Source organism: Stomoxys calcitrans, chromosome 2 (genome assembly GCF_963082655.1).
Source record: "Stomoxys calcitrans chromosome 2, idStoCalc2.1, whole genome shotgun sequence".
NCBI lineage: Eukaryota > Metazoa > Arthropoda > Insecta > Diptera > Muscidae > Stomoxys > Stomoxys calcitrans.
The window spans coordinates 12,962,476-12,987,607 of NC_081553.1; the positions used below are offsets into that span (position 1 = coordinate 12,962,476).

The 25,132-nt window shown below is 36.9% G+C and overlaps 4 protein-coding genes across 4 annotated transcripts; all 4 read left to right on the plus strand.

Moving 5' to 3' along the window:
* The first annotated feature begins 332 nt into the window (after positions 1 to 332).
* On the plus strand, positions 333 to 936 carry LOC106080593 (uncharacterized). The gene is made up of 2 exons (XM_013242010.2): positions 333 to 440; positions 501 to 936. Exons 1-2 carry the CDS (start codon positions 396 to 398, stop codon positions 900 to 902), a joined length of 447 nt encoding a protein of 148 aa, XP_013097464.2. The 5' UTR covers positions 333 to 395; the 3' UTR covers positions 903 to 936.
* A 5,890-nt stretch (positions 937 to 6,826) lies between these two features.
* On the plus strand, positions 6,827 to 10,309 carry LOC106080579 (uncharacterized). The gene is made up of 2 exons (XM_013241997.2): positions 6,827 to 6,944; positions 9,447 to 10,309. Exons 1-2 carry the CDS (start codon positions 6,906 to 6,908, stop codon positions 9,858 to 9,860), a joined length of 453 nt encoding a protein of 150 aa, XP_013097451.1. The 5' UTR covers positions 6,827 to 6,905; the 3' UTR covers positions 9,861 to 10,309.
* Positions 10,310 to 17,636: 7,327 nt separating this feature from the next.
* On the plus strand, positions 17,637 to 18,621 carry LOC106080586 (general odorant-binding protein 99b-like). The gene is made up of 2 exons (XM_013242004.2): positions 17,637 to 17,703; positions 18,150 to 18,621. Exons 1-2 carry the CDS (start codon positions 17,653 to 17,655, stop codon positions 18,540 to 18,542), a joined length of 444 nt encoding a protein of 147 aa, XP_013097458.2. The 5' UTR covers positions 17,637 to 17,652; the 3' UTR covers positions 18,543 to 18,621.
* A 2,073-nt stretch (positions 18,622 to 20,694) lies between these two features.
* LOC106080587 (uncharacterized) lies at positions 20,695 to 21,948 on the plus strand. The gene is made up of 2 exons (XM_013242005.2): positions 20,695 to 21,217; positions 21,513 to 21,948. Exons 1-2 carry the CDS (start codon positions 21,179 to 21,181, stop codon positions 21,882 to 21,884), a joined length of 411 nt encoding a protein of 136 aa, XP_013097459.2. The 5' UTR covers positions 20,695 to 21,178; the 3' UTR covers positions 21,885 to 21,948.
* Positions 21,949 to 25,132: the final 3,184 nt, after the last annotated feature.

The following is a 25,132-nucleotide window of genomic DNA, read 5'->3' on the forward strand; positions in this document are numbered from 1 at the left end:
ATCTGATGGTCAGATTAGTTCAACTTTCTCCCGTTTGGGAGAAATAAAAAATAATAATAAATTTATTGACCAGCCATAACAGGCAAACTTAATGAAGTTTTGTTATTCTAACTTTATACGAAATTTGGCTGTTGTAATATATAAATTGGCTGTTGTAATGTATAATTGCTCTATATATGGGCTAAAGTATTGTAATAGATTCGTGAAATATATGTGTATAACAAAGCATCCAGAAAGGTTGATGTTATAAACCTTCGTCTAGTTCTTATCATTGCTCCCATCCGAATCTTATCTCGAGAACCAAAGTACACTATAATTCTGATCTATTTTCCTCATCGAATTACAATTATTAAACTATTTAATTCAGACTAAACCCAAACACCACAAAGGCAGCAATGATCAAAGTGATTTTATTTTTGCTAACTTATATTACGGTGTTGGTAAGATTGCAAACCTAATTTGTCAAAGTTGATTCCAAAACCGTTTTTTTAATACATCAGGTTGCCGCTGGTAAATATGATTGGCATCCTGAAGATCCCAATGCCATTCATAGAAAGTGCAAAGGTGATAATCCCCTTCCGTCACAAACTTTAGATGATTTGCAAAAGGGCCAGATAACCGATTGTCCCGAGATGCGCTCTCTCTTGTTGTGCACCGCCAAAGGAATGAATGTTTATAGTAGTGAAAAAGGCTTTGATCCTGATCGGTTGGCCTACAGTTTGTATAGAGCTTCAAATCGCCAATGCAATCGTGAATTGGTGCGCGAATGTGTGGAACAATACAAAAATGTAGAGCCTGAGGATGCCATGATCTTTAAAGTCATCAAATGTATTGTTGAACAAGAGTGGGATAAGAAATACGAGGGACTTGCGCATCCTACATGGCAAGGAGGATGTGATTAATATTTGGAGACTAAATTGAAATATTAAAAGCATACGAGTATTGTGTATTTTATTTATCAAATATATTGGGTTGCCCAAAAAGTAAGTGCGGATTTTTCATATAGTCGGAGTTGAAAAATTTTTTCACAGCTTGTGACTCTGTAATTGCATTCTTTCTGTCAGTTATCAGCTGTTACTTTTAGCTTGCTTTAGAAAAAAAGTGTAAAAAAAGTAGATTTGATTAAAGTTTATTCTAAGTTTTATTAAAAATGCATTTACTTTCTTTTAAAAAATCCGCAATTACTTTTTGGGCAACCCAATACATACATACATATTGGCTTTGATTCCAAGGGACTATATTGCCTATATTATATAAGCGAGTTGAACTTTACAAATGAAAATATTAAGTAATTTATAAAGAAACTTGAACATAACCGACATTGGACACACGCCTAAGCCAGTAATCAAAATGTTGTGAGCTCTAACTAATACTCATATAGCCCATACGAATTTTCCATTAAAGGATTTACTACAGCGCCCTATTAGGTTTGGAAATCATCTCTCCGACTATGACAAGACAACTTATTCTTTGAACCTGCTGTTTTAAGTGCACAACTTCTGTAAGTCTTTTTAGATTTTTCCTAGATTTGAAAAGGTCATAAATATGCAAATTTGCTCATGAACATTCTATTAAGGAACAATGAGTGCAGTTCGATTCAAGCTTTAAGCTCAATGATAAGGGGCCTCTTTTTATAGCCCGAGTCCGTTTTACATGGCATACTACCTCATATATGTTGCCAACAATGGACCTAAATAATAGCAAATAATTTGCTAAAATATCAATTTTGGTCCGTTAAAAATGGAAAGCAGATATGACTGAAACATAGCGCGGCTGTTTTAGCAAACATTTCGATCTACTATTTGGTGAGTTTTATTTTGGTCCTATGCGGAGCAAGTCATATGCTCTGGATAGAATATTAATGCAAAGTTGTACTGGTATCTGACCGAAAGCTCGCGATGACAGATGGAAAGAAACGATTAATCGTACTGATAGAAAAAGGACTGCACTTTGCCAAAACCGACTGGTATTATTTTGTTTGCGTTATTGGAAAACATTTTAATACCATTTGATACTTAATTAATCCAGGCTATAGAGAATTGACCTTATGATCATGATCATGGCAAGGTACCTCACAAATGTCGCCAGCATTAGTAGCGGATAACCACAGCTGAAAAATTTTCTGATATTCCTGCCAGCATTCGAACCCAGGCGTTCGGCTTCATAGGCGGGCATGCGCTACGGTGGCCTCCACAATCGAATACATATGTAATCGAAATAAAATATGATTAAAAATGGTTCATTATGGGTTGATATTAAAAACAATAACGTTTTGGTACAAAAACCAGTACCAGTTCGGTATTGAAACCAATACCAGTTCGCTAATAAAGCTAGTACCAAACGGTACCAATCATTTAATATTTCATCTGTTGTTGCTTGTTGTGTTGCTTTACTATTAATATCGTATGGTATTGAAAAGAGCACGTTTGATATCAACTTTTCTCTGGATGTATATAGTATTAAAATAAAATAAAACATACATTGTTTGTTTTTTTAGTAAACATTTTTGTCATAAATGGTGATTGTAAAAAGGAGGTCTGTGAAAATACATCAGATTCTTGCTTTACTCTAAAATATCTTTTATTTGAACCCCATATTGCCATAGTGGGTAAAAACGGCCAGTTTGGCCAAATTTCAAATTTGGGACCAGATTCGTTTTCTACTCTCAAAAACGTTCATTTGAATCCCATATTGTTAGAGATGGGTTTCTAACGGGTAAATACCCAACGCTTGGTAGTTATTAGGTAAATTTCAATAAATACCTTTTTTGGGTATTTATTTGGGTATTTATAATTTTGCAGACAACTTGGGTATAAAAACATTTTTCCAAAATTTTTTTGATTCTTTGTATATAAACTGATCTGCTGATCTCATAAAATCGTATTTTAGTTATACATAGCCGCTGCATAGATTGATCTCCAGACTTAAAGTCTTGATACAATAAATTGGTAATTTTTCATCCGATTTCAATGAAATTTGGTAATCCTTTATGACCTCAATACCCTATATCGGGAGATCGGGCGGTCGCTCTATAGGGCAGCTATATCCAAATATAGTCCGATCTGAACAGCACTTCACAGAAATTGCAAGGGGTCTACCAGAATTCATTGTGGCAAAGTTCATCGAAATCGAATAAAAATTACCAATTTATTGCTTCAAGACTTTAAGTCTAAGGATCGGTCTATATAGCGGATATATATAACTAAAATCAAATTTTGTGAGATCAGAAGATCAGGTTTATATACAAAGAATACGAAATCATTAAAAATTGTTGAAAATGTGATTGCTCAACATTTTCAACAATTTGATGTTCCGGATTTGAAAATACAAAGTGATGTTCGTTGGGCTAAACATGTATTTGAAGTGTCGAAAAAAGCATTCAAGTGTTTAGGCTTCCTTAAACGGTGTAAGAATTACTTCACTTCGTCTGATCTTCTTAACATCTACACCATTTTCATAAGGCCGAAAATGGAGTCCAACTCACATGTATGGGCTGGAGATTCAAAATCATTATTCATGGAGCTACTTAACCGTGTACAGAGGAGAGCGATGGCGTTGATTGGGGTTAGTGGGGTATCCAACTCTATTGCCTCCCGTCATCATTGTCGCAATGTGGGTTGTTTGGCGCTGTTCTATCGGTATTTTCATGATGTGTGTTCGTCTGATATTCGTTTTCTTATTATTGATGTAAGGATGTATGTCAGGGATACTAGACATTCCAGGAACTCACACCCGTTTAAAATTGATTGGCCAGCGGACTGTTCAATGTATTATAGGGAGAATTCTTATTTCGCCCGAACCTTTCGAATGTGGAATCGACTTCCGGCTAATGTTTTTCCCACCCACTTCGACATCCAAAGATTTAAGACAAATGTCAATAAGTACTACATCCTTTTACCCCCTCCAATTCCTAATCTCCTCTCGCCAAAACAATGCACTGCATTCATAGGGAACATTTCCTGCGTGTTGGCTGATAGAAAAAAACAAGTAAGAGCGTGCTAAATTCGGTCGGGTCGAATCTTATATACCCTCCACCATGGATCTCATTTGTCTAGATCTATGCGAGGTATTTCTTTTTAGGCAAACAAAGAATATTGAATAAGAAGTGTTATGCTATTGGAGCTATATCAAGTTATAGTCCGATTCCGACCATAAATGAATGATGAACATTGTATAAGTCATTGTGTAATATTTCAGTTCATTCGGATAAGAATTGCGCTTATATGGGAGCTGTATCAAGCTATTGATCGATTCAGACTATATTAGAAACGTATGTTGAAAGTCATGAGAGAAGCCGTTGTACAAAATTTCTGCTAAATTGGATGAGAATTGCGCAATCTATATCAAGTTATATACCGATTTGCGCCATACATAGGATAGTTATTGGAAGTTATAGCAGAACACCTCATGCAAAATTTCAGCGAAATCGGATTAGAATTGCGGGCTCTATTGGCTCAAGAAGTCAAGATCTAAGATTGGTTTATATGATAGCTATAAGAGTCATATCAGTGATGCCCTCTAAAGGCTCCAGAAGTCAAGACACAAGATCGGTTTATATGGCAGCTATATCAAACCGCTTGAACCATATATATGGCCGCTTTGAACCATACTTAGCGCAGTTGTTGGAAGTGGTATTAAAACATCACGTGCAAAATTTCAGTCAAATCGGATGAGAATTGCGCCCTCTAGATGCTCAAGAAATCAAGACCCAAGATGGGTTTATATGGCAGCTATATCAAATATATATATATATATATATATATATGTAGTGTGTAAATTTAGCCCATTTACACACTACACTAATCAAAAGTATTTGTACAAAATTTCAAGCGGCTAACTTTACTCCTTCGCGCTTTCAACAGACAGACGGACGGACATGGCTATATCAACTTAAAATGAAATGACGATCAAGAATATATATACTTTATGGGGTCTGAGAAGCATATTTCGAGGTGTTACAAACAGAATGACGAAATTAATAAACCGCCATCCTATGGTGGAGGGTATAAAAAACCCTCGATGTTTAAAGTTAGGCAGAAAATTGTATTTGTTGCTTTGTAATATCATTTGACTGGTTTCCTATATCGCGATTTCGTTTCGGACCACCCAAACTCGTCGGTAGGTTTTGTCCAAAAGGTATGTTGAAAGGTTGAAACTATGCTCTTAAGAGTATTTTCATTTGTAGCGCAGCAAAGGATATCCGATTGTATGAATTATTTCAAGACCAAATAAATTTAGTGCAAAACATGTGAAAATTTTTGTCATAAATTTTTACTTTAAAAAGGAGGTCCCTGAAATATATATGAGATTCGTGCTCTACTCTAAAATAGCTTTTAGCCCCATATTGTCATATTTTTTTGGGGGTGGAGCGGCCCCCAAAAATACCTGGTCCCACATTTCAATATCGGATTCTTTTTTTACTCACAAATACGTTCATTTGAATCCCATATTGTAATGATTGATCCATAGATCCCGTTTCAAGGATTTTGGGGTGGACGGTCCACCCGATATCCCACCCCAAAGTTGGACACCAATGTTTTGTTTTTAGTTTACTATAAGAGTGCAAACAAAATTTCGCTAAAATCCCACCACCCATCTCCGAGATCTGGCATTTTTGATAACTGGGATAATAATATCTCCAGCATGTAAGAAAAATTCCATCATCTAAATTTAAACTTTTTCTTCAAAAATTTCTTTCAATCTTTAGAATCAACATAAATGCCAAGAAATTCCTATAAATGAACATATAGATGTAATACAATAATCATCACTATCAGCAAACAAATCCAAGAAGTCAAGTCGAGCAACGCTTTGGCACATTTTGACTATCAGTGTCCGCCGAAAAGTCTCTTTATCATTAGAGCATGAACATTTGCTCCTGGCTTATCTTCTTCAGAGAGAGTGAAAAAAACTCTGATCATCGAATGGTAACATGGGACAATTTTTCGTTATAAATACCTGCACCGTAAAAAAAATGATCGAAAAACATATAGATATTGTTACTAACGATTAGAAAAGAGTGCCATAAAGCGTCCTATATATGATCAATCTCATGCGTGGACAGCTGGCAACAGTGGTAGTGATTCTATTGGGTTGCCCAAAAAGTAATTGCGGATTTTTTAAAAGAAAGTAAATGCATTTTTAATAAAACTTAGAATGAACTTTGATCAAATATGCTTTTTTTAACTTTTTTTCTAAAGCAATCTAAAAGTAACAGCTGATAACTGACAGAAGAAAGAATGCAATTACAGAGTCACAAGCTGTGAAAAAATTTGTCAACGCCGACTATATGAAAAATCCGCAATTACTTTTTGGGCAACCCAATATAATCTGACAAACCCATACAACGAGGGTTTGCAAAGTATTCGTTAACGGATTTAGTTGATTCCGAAGGCAACCTTATTAAAGGCTAAGCTCAGTTTGGGTCTATAGGTTTTGTTTAATTACAGCAGTACTCCTTTAATGTAGAGTTTCAAGTTTTTAATAAAAAAAACCAGCTTTAAATGCAAATTATTATTTGTTCGGTGTACCAAAGAATAAGATCAATCGCTACTTTCTATATATACACATATAAATATTAAACCTACGCAAATATGTACTTAAAAGTTGATTTTGCCTTAGCATCCCAATGACACTTATCACCACAGAGTCTGCATGTACAGACAGACAATGGATGCTATGTGTGCCATAAGATGTGAAAGGTTCAAATCTCATTGTTATCAGCATAAGTCACAAGCTGAGTCTCGCTGGGAAAGTGGAATTTTTTATTTTTTTTTTTATTGTTGAGCTCGAAGTCATCGCTTATATAGACTATCTCAATTCCTATAAAGATCAGTTGATTGGAAACCTTGTGTTACTTCGTTCCCTTGCTTCCAGAAAGAGTGAAAGTAAAGAACACCGACACAATGAAATATTTTGTGGCTTTGTTGGTCATTGTTGCCTGTGTAAGTGAAAAAACTAAAAAAAAAACAAAACAAAATTCAAGACAGCAAAATTACAGTGACTTGAAATTTTGAATCAAAGGTGGTTGACTGCATAAAGTGAGATTTTTGGTGTAATGGTGATTACTTGTCTCCTGTTGAAGTTACTAGAGTTTTTCAAAACTATTCTACATGATTTGAAACTATTTTGGTGGAATTGGAAAAAACTCGCTTGTTCAATAATCATGCTGACATGTAGCCACTACCATGAATTTTGCTAAAATTGCAGACGAGTTGGCAGAGCTTATTTGAGAATTTGTTGAAAGAAATTTGAGAATAATGCGTGCGTGTAGAAGGGAACTACTAAACTTTACTTAGAATTTTTTTGCTTAGATTGAAGACTTTAAATAGGTTTATATAGCAGCTATACATTCAAATATTAAGGACGAATATCAAACTACATGTGCAAAATTGCTGGCGGATTGATTTATTCCTTCGAAGGATATAGTGCCAACTTCAGAGTGTAGGAAGGAAGGACAAGAATAGATTGATGTTATGAGGTGTTAAATATTAGGGGAAGTGTACAATAAGAAAATTCAAAAATACTCTCAAATCTCAATCATAGTACTGACTTCTACTTTTCCCACGAACAAATGTCAAAACGCACTGTAAACAAGTAAAAAGGCATTAAGTTCGGCCGGGCTGAACTTTGGATACCCACTACCTCGGGTATATACGTAAACCCCATTTCGTAACAATCCAGTGAAAATTGGATAACTTAAGCATCCAAATTCGGCACAGACATTGAGTGGTCTAATATACAAGTCAGTATTCAATTCAAATTGTAAAACAAAATATTGGTCGTTTTGGCAGATATATCCAATTATAAACCGATCCGAATCATATTAAGGTCGGATAACGTGATGCTCAGAAAAACTCACTGTTTCAACTTTCAGCGAAATCTGGTAATAAATAAAGCTTTTCTGGGCTTCAGTCCCTTTATCGGCAGGTCGGTCTATATGACAGCTATATCTAAGTATAGTCCGATCAGAACCATATTTAGGTCGGATGTAGGGAAGTCTTAACCTACTCGCTGTTTAAAATGTTAGCGAAATCGGATAAAAAATAAAGCATTGATGGCCTTCAGGCCCTTTATTGGGAGATCGGTCTATATGGCAGCTATATCTAAATGTAGTCCTATCTGAACCATATTTAGGTCAGATGTCGGGAGGCTTAAAATAACCCACTGTTCTAAATTTCAGCGAAATCGGGTAATAAATAAAGCTTTTATGGCCTTCAGACCCTTTATCGGCAAATCGGTCTATTTGATAGCTATATCCAAAAATAGTCTGATCTGTACCATATTTTCCAAATTTCAACGAAATCGGTTAAAAAATAAAGCTTTTATGGCCTTCAGACCCTTTATCGGGAGATCGGTCTATATGGTAGCTATATCTAAATATAGTCCTATCTGAATCATATTTAGGTCAGATGTTGGGAGGCTTACAATAACCCACTGTTTTAAATTTCATCGAAATCGGGTAATAAATAAAGCTTTTATGGCCTTCAGACCCTTTATCGGGAGATCGGTCTATATGATAGCTATATCCAAAAATGGTCCGATCTGAATCATATTTACATCAGAAATCGGGAGGCTTAAAATAACCCACTGTTCTACATTTCATCGAAATCGGGTAATAAATAAAGCTTTTATGGGCTTCTGACCCTTTATCGGGAGATCGGTCTATATGGCAACTATATCTAAATATAGTCCGATCTGAACCATATTTAGGTCAGATGTGTGGAGGCTTAAAATAACCCACTGTTGCAAATTTCAGCAAAATCGGGTAATAAATTAAGCTTTTATGGTATTCAGACCCTTTATCAGGAGATCGGCCTATATGGCAACTATATCTAAATATAGTCCGATTTGGCCCGTTCAAGAAAGTAACCAGCGTGCATCAAAAAGACGTATCTGTGCCAAATTGCAGCTCAATATCTAAATTTTTTAAGGCTCTAGAGTGATTACAACTGACGGACGGACAGACACACGGGCATCGTTAAATCGTCTTAGAATTTTACTACGATCCGAAATATATATACTTTGTAGGGTCGAAAATTGATATTTCGATGTGTTGCCAACGGAATGGCTAAATGAATATACACCCTATCCTACGGTGGTGGGTATAAAAATGGCATAGTACTGGTACTGAGTTCTATGAGCAAAATAGTAGCGACATGTTGCTGCATCAGGATAAATTTCGCTCAATTTTAATAGGAAATATAATTAAATGCTCATGAAATTGGCCGAATAAACTCTGCTTCAATACTGTTGTATTTGTTGTGTGTGTTCTGAAAGAAAAGAATCCATCGGATTTCACAATAATTTAATAGACATTTTCGCTGTGAATGAAGACAGTTAGAAACGGAATGATGAAGTTTGTACACCTTTAGTTAAGCGTATAGCAAATCACTACAACAAACGCCTTAAATGTGAAAACTATTTAATATAACATTCTTTTCCAGGTATCCGCTGAGGAATGGAAACCCAAGACCGCCGATGAGATCAAAACTCTTCGTGCTGCCTGCTTACAGGAACATCCTCTCTCCGAGGAACAAATGAATCGCATGAAGGTATTCGACTTCCCCGATGAGGAAGCAGTACGCAAATATCTTATGTGCACCTCCGAGAAAATGGATGTCTACTGCCCCCATGAAGGCTATCATGCCGATCGCATTGCCAAACAATTCAAAATGGACATGGTCGAGGATGATGTAAAAAAATTGGCCGAAGACTGTATTAGCAGTAACCCCAAGGGCGATAAGGCCAACGATGTTCATGTCTATGAGGTCCATAAGTGCCTGATGGCCAGTGAAGTTGGTCAGAAAGTCAAGTCATACATAAAGTCGCGTCAAGAACAATTGGCTAAGCAAGCTTAAAAGAACAAAATATGTAAAAAATTAATAAAAAAAATCTTAAAGACTCACAGAACAGAAAATAAATCATATTATCAATATTTTATATACTTAATCAATTAAATATGACTCTTTGTAGCATTAAGGCTTTACAACATGGGTCATCGATTACCGATATGAGATATGGGCACTTTGAATTGCTTTCCAACTCTAAACCAATGAAAGACTTAGAAAAATGGCAAATTTTTGTTTCTTTTGTAGAGCATTTATAAAAATTAAGAATCCTGAAGTTAAACCTTGTGTCCTTGGAGGGAAAACTCATAGTGGCCATTTTTCAAAAATTAAAAAACTTCCCAAGTTGTTACTAAACAATTTTAGTAATTTTTAAGATGCACACAGTCTAATTTTATCGCTGGCTTAAATGTAACTTCACCATAAGTTTATACTGGGTAATAAACATTATGCAAACTTAATTTAGAATTTTGTTGTAATTATTTAGAGTAAGATTTACAATGCATGCAACTTTTTATACCCCCCACCATAGGATGGGGGTATACCAATTTCGTCGTCCTGTTTGTAATACTTAAAAAAATTCACCTGAGCTACAATCTTCTCATATATAAAAATCAATTTGTGTTTGTTTGTAGGTTTGTTTGTTTGTATTTTTGAGTGTTCCTTATAGACTCAGAAACGGCTGAACCGATTTTCTTGAAATTTTCAATGATGGTGCATAATGACCCCGTGGTGAAAATAGGGTACTACTGATATCTGAAGGGGGCGGACCCTCCCCCTTACCCTAATTTTCAGAAATGCCAGTTCTTGGAGATGGGTGGTGCAATTTAAGCGAAATTTTGTGTGCTCTCATATAGTACCCTAAAAACAAAAATTTGGTGTCCAAATTTCGGATGGGGTACCTACGGGGGCTGCCCCAGCCTAAAACCCACCAAACATATATTTAGAACAATCACGACAATATGGGACTCAAATGAAAGGTATTTAGGATAAGAAAACGTATCTGATATCCAATTGTCGGACCAAGTGATAGGGGGACCACCCCAAGCCCCAAAACACCCCTAAATCGGACACATTTACCGACCATGCCTAAATGAAACTCAAATGAAAGGTATTTGCGAGTAGAATACGAATCTAATATCCAAATGTGGGACCACGTTTGTAGGGGTCCACCCTTTTCCCAAAACACCACCCAAACAGGACTTATTGACTGACCATGGGAATATGGGGCTTAAATAAAAGGTATTTTAATGTAGAATACGAATCTGATATCCAAATATGGGACCAAGTGTTTGGGGGGCCGCCTCTTCCCAAAAACATCCCCCAAAGGGGACAAATTTACGACCATAGCAATATGGGACTCAAATGAAAGGTCTTTGGGAGTAAATCACGAATTTGATACCAATATTCGGGAAAAGTGTCTATGGGACCACCTCACTTCCACAAGACCACCCAAATAGTAAGTATTTTCTGACTATTGCTATATGAGGCACAAATAAAAGGGTTTTTAAAGTGGAACACGAATCCGATATATATTTTCAAGGCCAACTCACTGAGTGGCCGCCCATCCCCCAAAACACCCTCCAAGCCGGCCATGTTTGCCGACTATGGGAATATGGGGCTCAAATTAAAGGTATGTGAGAGTAGACCACGTATCTGATATCAAAATTAGGGGCCAACTGTCTAGCGGACGTCCCACCATCATAACAACCCCCAAATAGCACGTATTTGCTCACCAAGACAATTTGGGTCTTAAAGAGAGTGAAACTAAATATTCATAGTTTTTAGGGTCAATATCCCAAACATGACATATTTGCTGACTTTTGCAATAAGGAGTTTAAATGAGATTAGAAAACGAATTTGATATCCAATTTTGAGGGCAATGGCAATATGGGGTTCAAGAAAACGATGTATAGAAATATGGGAATAGAGCATGTTGCTGATATATTTTCAGGGCTTAGAATTTGGGGGACCACCCCACTCCCCAACACACCCCTAAATCGGGCATATTTACCGACCATGACAATGTGGAGCTTAAATGAAAGGTATTGGGGGGTAGATGTGTTTGGGCCATGTGTTTGGGTACGCCTCATTCTGTAAACTCCTCTTAAGCCAATGGCCCCCATATTAAAATAAATGGTATTTGAGAGAAGAGCACGATGTTGATATTTTTTCAGGGCCAAGTATCTAGGGGACCACCTCTCCCCCTGAAAACTCCACTAAATCAGACATCATGAGAATATCGGACTGAAGCGAAGTATTTTAAGAATAGAGGACACCTTACATCCAATCTTAAATTCGTAGACCAATAAAGATCATATGGGATTCAGATAAAGGCACTTATATTGTTAAACTGTTAGTCAAGCGATATACTATTTTCGTAGCATGGTATTTCACTAAAATATCTTTAATTGTCGAAAATAAATTTTCCAAGGAAACTTTTGTTCCAGAAAAAGGGTAAAAGAAGGCGCAGTGGAGCGGACCCGGGTCAGCCAGTAAATTTATAAAAACTAGATTTTTTCACAAATTCACTTTAAAGTAGCAATAATTTATCTAAATAATGATATGATCGGTTCAAGGTTTTGTGTTATCAGCGAAAACTTTTGTTTCCTGCACAGGAATAGCATTTTTTTTAGTTGCACCCAGGCACAGTGGAAGATTTCTTGTAATTTATTTCTATGGATTCAGTAGAAATTTTCTATAATAACTAAACTTTAATAATTGATAAACATTTAAAATCATTCAAATAATTTAGAGAATATTCTTTAAACATTTTTATCAATTAAATTTTGTTTTGATGAAAGCATGTGCATACAGGCAAATTTTGCGTCTAATCAAAGTCATAAATAGTAGAAATTTTGCAGGCATACATGAATTTTTTTGTGCTGCTGAGAATACCCTGTGTTACATCCATTCCATGATTGTGAGTTTACAAACGCCATACCACATTGCACCAGAAAATCCTAGGTACATACTATGTTTTAAGTTTCATTTAAACTTATGGTGGGTTTACATACACATTTTGGTGGGACGATGATCAAAGCGCCCGTTTAAAATCCCCGCATTTTTTCAATATTTTTAACAACACCTTTTTATGATAAAAACTCCATTGGCGCTGGATTTTGCAATGTCATTTTTCTCCCAGTGTAAAAATTGTTTTTCGTTCACTGTGCGATTAAGTAGATTTTGTTGTTATTTTTTTTTTTTACCAGGGTTGCTATTTATTTTTAATGGAATCTGCCAAATATTTTATCACGAAACTGTCATAAGTAGTTCAATATAGTGTTATATATTGCAATGGGGTGTATTGGACAAAATACTAATAAATAAAAACGTACTAAGTTCGGACGGGGCCAAATTTTATTGGGTTGCCTAAAAAGTAATTGCGGATTTTTCATATAGTCGGCGTTGACAAATTTTTTCAACGGCTTGTGACTCTGTAATTGCATTCTTTCTTCTGTCAGTTATCAGCTGTTACTTTTAGCTTGCTTTAGAAAAAATTGCGCGAAATTTTGTTTACATTTGTTTGTTTGGCGTCAATTTTAATATGGAGCCCACAAAGGAGCATTTTCGTCATATTTTACTTTATTATTTCCGTAAAGGAAAAAACGCGGAGCAGGTTGCTAAAAAGTTACGAGATGTGTATGGTGATAAAGCCTTAAAAGGGAGACAGTATCAAAATTAGTTTCGCAAATTACGTTCTGGAGATTTTTCAAGATGAGTCACGTTCAGGTCGGCCAAATGAAGTTGATGATGACCAAATCAAAGCATTAATCAAATTAGATCGTCATGTAACTGAGCGTGAGATAGGAGAGAAGTTAAATATACCAAAATCAACCGTTCATTATCACATAAAAAGTCTTGGACTGGTGAAAAAGCTTAATATTTGGGTACCACATGTATTGAAAGAAATTCATTTAACAAACCGAATCAACGCTTGTGAATTGCACCTTAAACGCAATGAATTCGATCCGTTTTTAAAACGAATCATAACTGGAGATGAAAAATGGATTGTTTACAACAACGTTAGTGGAAAACGATCATGGTCCAAGCATGGTGAACCAGCTCAAACCACTTCAAAGGCTGATATCCACCAAAAGAAGGTTATGCTGTCTGTTTGGTGGGATTGGAAGGGTGTGGTATATTTTGAGCTGCTTCCAAGGAACCAAACGATCAATTCAGATGTTTACTGTCAACAATTGGACAAATTGAATACAGCCATCAAGGAGAAGCGACCAGAATTGGTCAATCGTAAAGGTGTCATATTACAACAGGACAACGCTAGACCGCACACATCTTTGGTCACTCGCCAAAAACTGAGTGAGCTTGGCTGGGAACTTTTGATGCATCCACCATATAGCCCTGACCTTGCACTATCAGACTACCATTTATTTCGATCTTTGCAGAACTCCTTAAATGGTAAAACTTTCGGCAATGATTAGGCTATAAAATCGCACTTGGTTCAGTTTTTTGCAGATAAAGGCCAGAAGTTCTATGAGCGTGGAATACTAAATTTGCCAGGAAGATGGCAAAAGGTTATCGAACAAAATGGCAATTATATATTTGATTAAAGTTCATTCTAAGTTTTATTAAAAATGCATTTACTTTCTTTTAAAAAATCCGCAATTACTTTTTAGGCAACCCAATATTTACCCTCCCCAATGGATAGCATTTGTCAAGTTCTTTGCCTGGTATTTGTTTATAGGCAAACAAAGGATAGTGGATAAGAATTGCTATGCTATTGGAGCTATATAAAGTTATGGATAGATTCGGACCATATATATCATTTATCTACAATTGGATTATATTAAATATGCCAATTTGTCCATGAACATTCCATTAAGGAATAGGGGCAAACTTTTGCTTTTTATAGCCGAGTTCGACCATTGCACAGTGGGAGAAAATCGAAAAAACTTACGAAAATATGCTGTGAGAGAACGGGTGGAGATATCTCTTTAAAATTTGGAACGGTTAGAGGTGCGGTGTTAGCAGGCCGCAGCCTCTCATTTCTGGAGCGCCGGTTCAGCGATCTGGGTGATCATGCGAACGTAACTCTGGGAGGTCTCGTGTTTCTTTTTATACCCACCACCATGGGATGGGATTATACCCATCTAGTCATTCCGTTTCCGTAACACTTCGAAATATTGATCTGCCACCTTATAAAATATATATATTCTGGATCGTCTCGGCATTTTGAGTCGATCTAGCCATGTCCGTCCGTCTGTGTGTCGAAATCACGAAAGCGGTCGAACGCGCAAAGCTAGCCTCTTGAACTTTTGCATAGATACTTCCTATTTATGTAGGTCGTTGGGGATTGCAAATGAGCCATATCGGTTCAGATTTGAACATGGTCCCTATATAAACCGATACCCCGATTTTACTACTTAAGCCCCTAGAAGCCTCAATTTTCATTCGATGTCTGAAATTTGGAACAAAGACTTGAGTTATGACTTCCCACCCATCACCATGGGATGGGGGTATACTCATCTAGTCATTCCGTTTGTAACACCTCGAAATATTGCCACCCCATAAAGTATATATATTCTGGATAGTCTCGGCATTTTGAGTCGATCTAACCATGTCCTTCCGTCTGTCTACCGAAATTACGATAGCGGTCGAACGCGTAAAACTAGCCGCTTGAATTTTTGCACAGATACTTCCTATTGATGTAGGTCGTTGGGGATTGCAAATGGGCCATATCGGTTCAGATTTGAACATAGCCCCCATTTAAACCGATCCGCCGATTTTACTACTTAAGCCCCAGAAGCCTCATCCGATTTGGCTGAAATTTGGAACGAAGACTTGTGTTATGACTTCCAATATCCGTGCCAAATATGATCCGAATCGGTCTATAAACAGTTATAAGCCGATTCCTGGATTTGATTTCTTGAGCCCATAGAAGCCTCAATGTCCATTGGATATGGCTGAAATTTGGAACAAAGGCTTGAGTTATGACTTCCAACATCCATGACAAGTATGATCCGAATGGGTCTTTAAACAGATATAGCCCCCATATAAACCGATCCCCAGAATTGACTTCTTGAACCCTTAGAAGCGTCAGTTTTTATCCCAGAAGCGTTCAATTTAGCCCAAAAACCTTTCTTACAATATCAGTGCCAAGTTTAATCCAAATCGGTCAATGTGGTGATATAGGCCCCCCCAAGTACCGATATCCCGATATGACTTTTTAAGGCCCTCTAGATGTGATCCGAAGTCTCAAATCTCACATCTTCTTTCCCTTATCTTTCTTTCTAGGGTATCATAATGGGCCGAACTGGCCTCCGAGTTAACTCACCTTTGGTGGACAACCCATTTAACCTATCATAACCTTCCTTACGCATACAATCTGATTTTCATTTTCTGCACCTCTGCTTTAGAATTGAGGTTCCTTATCATAGAGCTGAAACTTGAATCGGATATCACTCATTGATATGTGAGAAGTATGTCCCCTTTTTTTACACCCACCACCGAAGGATGGGGGTATATTCATTTTGTCATTCCGTTTGCAACACATAAAAATATCCATTTCCGACCCTATAAAGTATATATTCTTGATCAGCGTAAAAATCTAAGACCTTGTCCGTCTGTCTGTTGAAATCACGCTACAGTCTTTAAAAATAGAAATATTGAGCTGATATTGAAATTTTCCACAGATTCGAAGATGGGCTATATCGGACTATATCTTCATTTAGCCCCCACATAGACCGATCTGCTGATTCAGGGTCTTAGGCCCAAAAAAGCCACATTTATTATCCTATTTTGCTGAAATTTGGGACAGTGAGTTGTGTTAGGCCTTTCGACATCCTTCCTCAATTTGGCCCAGATCGGTCCGGATATGGATATAGGTGCCATATGGACCGATCTCTCGATTTAAGGTTTTGGGGCCTTAAAAGGTCCATTTAGTGTCCGATGTCGTCGAAACTTGGGACAGTGAGTTAAGCCCCTCGATATATTTATGCAATATGGCACAGATCGGTCCAGATTTGAATATAGCTGCCATATAGATCGATCTCTCGATTTAAGGTTTTGGGGCCATAAAAATGTCCGATTTCGCCAAAATTTGGGACAGTGAGTTGTGTTAGGAAGTTCGACATCGTTCTTCGATTTGGCTCAGATCGGTCCAGATATGAATATAGCTGCCATATAGACCGATCTCTCGATTTAAGGTTTTGAGCCCATAAAAGGCGTATTTACTGTCCGATGTCGCCGAAATTTGGGACAGTGAGTTAAGTTGAGCCCCTCGGTATACTTATGCAACATGGCACAGATCGGTCCAGTTTTGAATATAGCTGCCATATAGACCGATCTCTCGATTTAAGGTTATTAGCCCATAAAAGGCGCTTTTACTGCCCGATGTCGCCGAGATTTGGGACAGTGAGTTGTATTAGGCTCTTCGAACTTTTTCTGCAACTAGGCCCAAATCGGCCCAGATTTGGATATAACTGCCTTATAGACCGATATTTCTACTAAAATAGCTACTAAAAAGATCAAACATTTGTTATACACAATTGAAAAATGACTTGTACTTATTAGTATGTGGCCCAAATCGGAGGATATTTCGATATAGCTGCTATGGGCCATAAGGTATACATTTTTCTCCGGATTTTGACGAAAGGTGGTTTACGTATATATCCGAGGTGGTGGGTATCCAAAGTTCGGCCCGGCCGAACTTATTGCCTTTTTACTTGTTTTGGTTTAAATTGCCAAGATACGTTGGCAGCTCTGCTTTGAACTCATCGTCGCTTATATTGCCCATACGAATTCTTTATAAAATCAGTTGAACGAGCAACTTCCAGTAATCGTTATGTTCGAAGCAATTAAATATTTGATCATCTCATTGGCCGTCGTTGTCTGCGTGAGTGTAAAATTTGTATAAGTCTTTTAAAAATGTAAAAGTAAGATAATACAAATGATAAAAGTATTGTAAACAGCGACAATTTCAAGTTTGTGATCGATTGTGGCACATAGGTCATGATGTTCGTCTATAAAGCTGCGAACCTGGGCTGAAATACTAGTGACAAAAAAAAATTACCAGCGGTAGATCCTAACATTTTGTTTCTACTGAAGGATATGACATTGCGGTATGCGCTTTGAACTCGTCTGTAAATAGAAGATTGCATTATCTTTGAGCCCAAGCTTGAACGAGACAGCATTCAGTGATATGAAAGAAGTCTCTTCTTTGATCTGTACTTGGATTAGGAAAACATTTTCTTTTGTTTTGCATTTGTACTTCCTCAATCTGCTCCTAGCTTTGAAGTGAATATGATGGTAAACATTTTGTGCTTTTATATTTGTTTGCAGATCTCCGCTGATGACTGGAAACCCAAGGTTATCAATGAATTAAAATCCATTCGTGACGAATGCTTGAACGAAGTGCCTATTACCGAAGACCAACGAAAACGCATGAACGCTCTCGATTTTCCCAACGAAGAAGCAGTACGCAATTTCATTTTGTGTGCCGTGCAAAAATTGGGCATCTACAGTACCGAACACGGCTATTATGCTGATCGGTTGACGAAGCAATTTAATAGTGAGCTACACGGAGATGATGGCAAAGAACCAGTCGACAACTGTTTAAACAACAACCGCCAGGGCGATAAGGAGAATGATGTATATGTTTACGAAATGCATTTGTGTCTAATTGAAGCTCGCAAGGAGCACGCAAAGAGGCATAAGGAACAATCGACCCAATGAGAACAACAGTACACAATTCTACGTAATTTTTTAAATGAAAATGAAATAAAGCGTTTGAAAAGTTTTCTGTCAAACTTAACTTTGAAAAACATATCGTTAATGGTACGAAAATAGAAAAGCCATACAAATAAGGGCGTTTTAAATATTTCAAGACGATATTAATAAAAACTAAATTTTTCGATAAAGATTAAATTGCGACATAAAAGAGAATTCAGCCCGCTCATCCGAACATTTTCATTGGTGGCTATCGCAACACAAACGCTGGCGACATTTGTGAGATAGAAACATAGACGGTCCTCTAAAACTGCCCTAGCAAGTTTGTCTTTCCGCGGCACTCCTTTCAGAGGAGTTATTTCTTCTTAATTGAACTTAAACTAGAATCGAATAGCACTCAAAGGTATATTAGTGTGGACAAATTTATAAAATAGTGTTATGAAGAAAGATTTTGTTTTTCTATGTAGTCCTCGGTATTACAAGTTTGCGTTGATCGTAAAGAAATTGGAATGGAGGCGATATGAATCTGAATTATATTTTACATTGAATTTGGAGAATAGGATCTATCGTAATATAGTTGAACCAAAATTACTTGGGTTTGTCGCATTTCGAATGGCTGCATTCGCACAAGTATTAGAAGCACACAAGTCTGCATAGTTTACAACTGGCTGGCAAGTCCTTTTTTTACAGAATACATTGATTTATTATATGCATTATAGCAGCAAGTGAACCTTGTTGTTTTCATACCCACCACCGAAGGGTGGGGGTATATTCATTTTGTCATTCCGTTTGAGGCACATCGAAATATCCATTTCCGAACCTATGAAGTATATATATTCTTGATCAGCGTAAAAATCTAAGACGATCTAGACATGTCCGTCCGGCTGTCCGACTGTCTGTTGAAATAACACTACAGTCTTTAAAAATGGTGTACATATATATCCAAAGTTCGGCCCGGCCGAACTTAACGCCTTTTTATACCCTCCACCATAGGATGGGGGTATACTAATTTGGTCATTCTGTTTGTGACTACTCGAAATATTCGTCTGAGACCCCATAAAGTATGTATGTTCTTGATCGTCGTGACATTTTATGTCGATCTAGACATGTGCGTCCGTCTAACTTTCGAAGGAGTTAAGCTAGCCTCTTGAAATTTTGCACAAATACTCCTATTAGTGTAGGTCAGTTGGGATTGGAAATGGGCCATATCGGTCCATGTTTTCATATAGCTGTCAAATAAACCTAACTTGGGTCTTGACTTCTTGAGCCTCGATAGGACGCAATTCTTATCCGATTGGAATGAAATGTTGCACGACGTGTTTTGTTATGATATCCAATAATTGTGCCAAGAATGGTTCAAATCGGTTCATAGCCTGATATAGCTGCCATATAAACCGATCTTGAATTTTGACTTATTGAGCCACTAGAGGGCGCAATTCTTATCCGTTTTGGAATTTTGCGTGACGTATTTTATTATGACTTTTAAAAACTGTGATAAGTAAGGTTCAAATCGGATCATAACCTGATATAGCTGCCATATAAACCGATCTGGGATCTTGACTTCTTGAGCCTCTAGAGGTTGCAATTATTATTTAAATTTTGTACGACGGAGCCTTTCATGACCACTACATACGTGTTTATTATAGTCTGAATCGGTCTGTAGCATGATACAGCTTTTCACTGGTCTCCAACATTTAATTTAATTGTGGTCCGAACTGGACCAATAGCAGAGCAAATCTTTTCTTTTATCTCTTTTTTGTCTAAGAAGAGGTGTCGGGAAAAGAACTCGACATATGCGATCCATGGTGAAGGGTATATAAGATTCGGGCCGGCCGAACTTAGCACGCTTTTACTTGTTTCTTTTTGGTTTTAACTATCAACATTCTCTGAGTGTATGTTGCCAAAGAACTACTACCAATCCCTCTCGTTGAGTCCATACGGGTTTATATGGAACGTAATTTCGACTATTTTTTGTATGGATGGTACGGTTATAATAAAATATATCGTGCAATAATGGGATAAGAATTGGGTCTTCTATTGGCTTAAATAATAAAATCGAGAGTTCAGTTTATGTGGGAGCTATAACACGGTATGGCTCGGATCATACTTGGTATGGAAAAGCAATGCCTATTCGATAAGAATATGGTTTTAGATTCTACTTATAAAAAGAAGCCATCCAAAGAACTTGGCAAATGCGTTTCTTGGTGGAGGGCATATAACATTCGGCTTTGCCGAACTTTAAGTTCGTTTATTTTATTGTTGTTTTGCTAAGCTGGCCATTTCGGAAGCACCTTCGCACATTCATCGTTGGACTTGTATATTTAGTTTGAATATTTGGATGATAGCATTGCACTGTCAACAGGGTAGTCAAAAAAAAACCAAGACTGTATTTTTAAAAAGCCTTAGATGACTAAAGAATGCTTAATTATTGACAAAAAAATATTTAAAACTCAGAATTATCAGCACCGTCAAAAGCCAAGAATGTCAAATAATAACCGATTAACTTTGGGTCGTCGTAGAAATGAGATTTTCGTTTTAAAAATTCATTTGTACAAAGACTTTTCAAATTGGTATATGGAATAGTTGTTTATAAACCTGTCAACATTTCACTTCATTTCTTAAAAGAATAAAAAAGTGTAAACATGAAATTCATGGTAATTTTATTAGCCATTTTTGCCTGTGTAAGTGTGAGAGATTTCTAAATTTTAATTCAGTCATTAAACAGATAGCAAAAACCAATTGTAAACATCTTAGATTCGATGCCCTGGATTTGTCTTTTGTTTTTGTATATTTTATTCTTATCAGTTTATGAATCTACTGTTATGATCCCCAACATGCATTCTTATATAATAATGTAGTGTAAGCTCTTAAATAAAAAGTCTTATAGAAAAAATCTTCATTGCCAAACCCATGTCATCGTGTAAAATATATCTGCCATAGGTCTGCTAAACTAAACTCCTTTACATTCATCCACAGGTCTCTGCTGATGACTGGACACCGAAAAAGAGCAGAGAAATCAGAGAAATTCGTCAGGCATGTATGGAGACTATTTCACTCACCGAATCGCAAAAGAAGAAAATTGAAAATTTTGATTTTCCTAACGATGAAGCAGTGCGGAAATATATCGTTTGCACTTTAGAGAAAATGGAGATCTGCTGCACCAGCCACGGATTCCATGTAAATCGTCTTATTAAGCAAACTAATAAGGACTTGGGTTCAGAGCAAGGCAAAGACGTTGTCGAAGAATGTTTGAGAAATAACCCCAAAGGCGATAATGAAATTGAAATATATGCACACGATGTTTACACTTGTCTTGTCGATGAAGTCACCAAAATCATAGAATCGTAAAGAATAATATTGAAAGTTTTAAGAAATTATTGAAAATAAATATGAAGGGAATTTATTCAAAGGAGCCATTGGAGCCATGTTATTTTCTTCTTTGAAGTGCTACTTGTATTCGAGTAATAAATGAGACATTAAATTAAAACATACCTTAAATAGGCAGGTCAGTCTATATGGGGGCTATTTCGAGATATAGTACGATATAGTCCATCTAAAGGGCGCCACCTAATGGGAAGCTGAGTTTCCCACCAGAGATCTTGGTCTGTTACTTAGTCTCAGCTCCATTTCACTATTTTTAAAAACTGTAGCGTCATTTCAACTGACTGATAAGGCTATATCGTCTGATATTTTACGAGTAGGGTCGGAAATGTATATATCCATCCCTGCAAACGGAATGACAACACAATACACTTCTACCTTCAGATTCAATTACCAGAAATGATTCTATTAATTAATTTTTTGCACACCTCTTCTCCTTTGTTAGGTAGTCAGCCTGCAGTTCAGTCCCCCCAAACCATTCAATAATATGATACTAAATCTCCAAATGTTTTCCGTCACAGGTCACCAGACATGGCATTCATAGGTCAGAACTGGTCGTACCACCGCCGAGTTCAGCCAGTGCATTAACTTGGGTCGTAATAAGACGTCAAATAAAACACTTCAGGTTAAATTTTGTAATGATCGGACCAAAATTGTGGCTTCTACAGCTTAAAAAATCCATATCGGATGGAAGACATATATGGAAGCTATATCTAAATCTGATCCGATTTCAACTAAAAGTGAGAGAAGAGCAGACACACGGACGGACAGATGGACACAGATAAAGGACGTAAGGCTTATAGGTCTGTAGGCCTTTCGTGTCACATAAACACTACCCTAGCCTCCTGCCAGGCTTTCGGAGTATATGCAAGTCCTAGACACGCTGTGAAAATAGTTGCCAGATCAGGCGCCAGATAGTTTGCCTCTTTCTGTAGTAACACCGGAAATATTTCATCAGGTCCGGGTAACTTAAATGGTTTGAAGCTCCTCAAGGATTTCTTCACCATAAATTCCGTAATTATAAACCTTCGATCAACGTCATTATTTCAATATTCCGGTGTCTCCATGAGTCATTTCGTATCCTGTGGAAAATGGGTTTTCATCAAAGCCTCAACATGTCCTCCGTTGTCTCTGCTCTCACTCCCATGTCGTCTACTAAAGTTTCAGTTTGGACACGGGGTTTTGAGACAAACTTTTTATCTTCGCGGCGTCATTGACGCTATCAACCTGTACGCAAAAATGCTTTAAGGAGGCACGTTTTGTCGCTCTGGTAATCTTTTTGTATTTCTTGAGCCGTGTGTAATACATATTCCAATAAACTTCCTCTTTTTTACGACGTGTTCTGTTAAAAAGTCTGCGGGCCTCTTTCCGATATTGCGAATCTTCCCGAAGAGGACAACTATCTTCGAAGGACCTCACCAGTGTAGTAGTAATCCTGTTGGCATTTTCGTCAATGTCTTCTATGCTTGGAAAATCTAAATTATCTCGCCTAAGTCTTCTTCTGAGTAGCCTTCAGAATTTTGTCCGGTTGGTTTTCAACTATTCTGGAAGCTTATCGAATTCGGTGCTGGTCGTGCAATTCTAAACCATATGTAGCAATGGTCCGAGAAAAAGTGTTCCATGGAGACCTTCCAATCCTGATCATCGATTCGTTTTCCGAACAGATTGTCACATTAGGAGGTTGGTATTAATGCAATAACGGTACGGTATTTAAAACAATAACGGTTTGACACTAAAACCAATAACAGTTTGGTATTAAAACCAACACAAGTTCGGTAAAAAGGCTAGTACCAAAGGGTACTAATAATTTTATGTTTCATCCATACTATGCGGTATTGCTTCGTTATCATACGGTGTTACTTTACTTTTAACACTGTATGGTACTAAAATGAATGCGTATGGCATAACTTTTTCTCTGGGTGTACAGTCATATAAGTCTAAATCTGAACCGATTTCCATGAAATCCACCGATTTTGTCAATAGTCACAATAGACTGTTATGTAGATTTATTGAGGATCAGCCAACCCTTACACAAAATTATAATATTAGACTAGGTTGAAAGAATATATATGTGTGCGAGGTGTATCTTAATCTGAGCCTATTTCGAACAAAATCAGTGCACATAGTGAAAGTTATAATAGAAAACATTATGCAGTGTTGTGATCGGTTTAAAAAAGCGATTGCAAGGGCCTCAAGCGCTTTTATAAATATTCGTTCGTAAAATGACTATATATGTACATATATGAGTTATACCTAAGATGCTATATTTCTATAGTCAAAAGAGAATTATTCTTTCCAAATCTCGTGATGATTGGTTTATAAAAGACCACATTATAGCAATACTAGTCCTAATTGGACGAACTATACCCAAAGAGCAATACCCAAATCGGAACCAATCTCTTATCCAATGTCGTTTCTAGATATAAATACATGTCTATGCCCAATTTGAAGATACAAATTTTGCCCTTGAACATTCCACTAAGGAACAGGGGCAAACTTCTCACATATCAATGACTGCAGTCCAATTCAAATTTAAGCTCAATGATAAGGGGTCTCCTTTTTATAGGCGAGTCCGAACGGCGTGCCCCAGCGTGACACCTCTTTGGAGTGAATTTTATATGGCATAGTACTACACAAATGTTGCCAGCATTAGGAGGGAAAGATGATTGGATCAAAATTGAGATAAGTACTCTGTTGACAAATTACAATTAACAGACGGACGGACATGGCTCATTCGAAACAGCAATTGATTCTGAGGTAATAAGTATTCTTATAGTCTATAACATCTTTTAAGTATTGCGAACAAATTTGCTAAGTTATGATACCCGGCGCACAGGAGTAGTGTAGAGGGTATTACCACATTGACCAATAACCACTTGTTCATTCTATAATTAATAAAATTCTACCTGCCGTTTTACATTTTTCACTTTATCAACGAAAACATTCGTTATCTTCACCATTCACTATTTTTATAACAATTACTCTGTGTTTAATTTCATTCCAAACAAAGGCGCTACAACAAAATAAATCGAAGCTTCTGGGATCACTTCAATGCTGGTAACATTGTCATATTGAAGAAGGGAAAGTAGTATACATATGTATGGTTTATGCCACTTGTATTCTCAACGCAGTTTTTGTTTTATAGTAAACAAAGCAAAAGTTGCGCTTATTCAAATATTCAGTAAAATGTTGTCTACATGACAGATAAAGTTTTT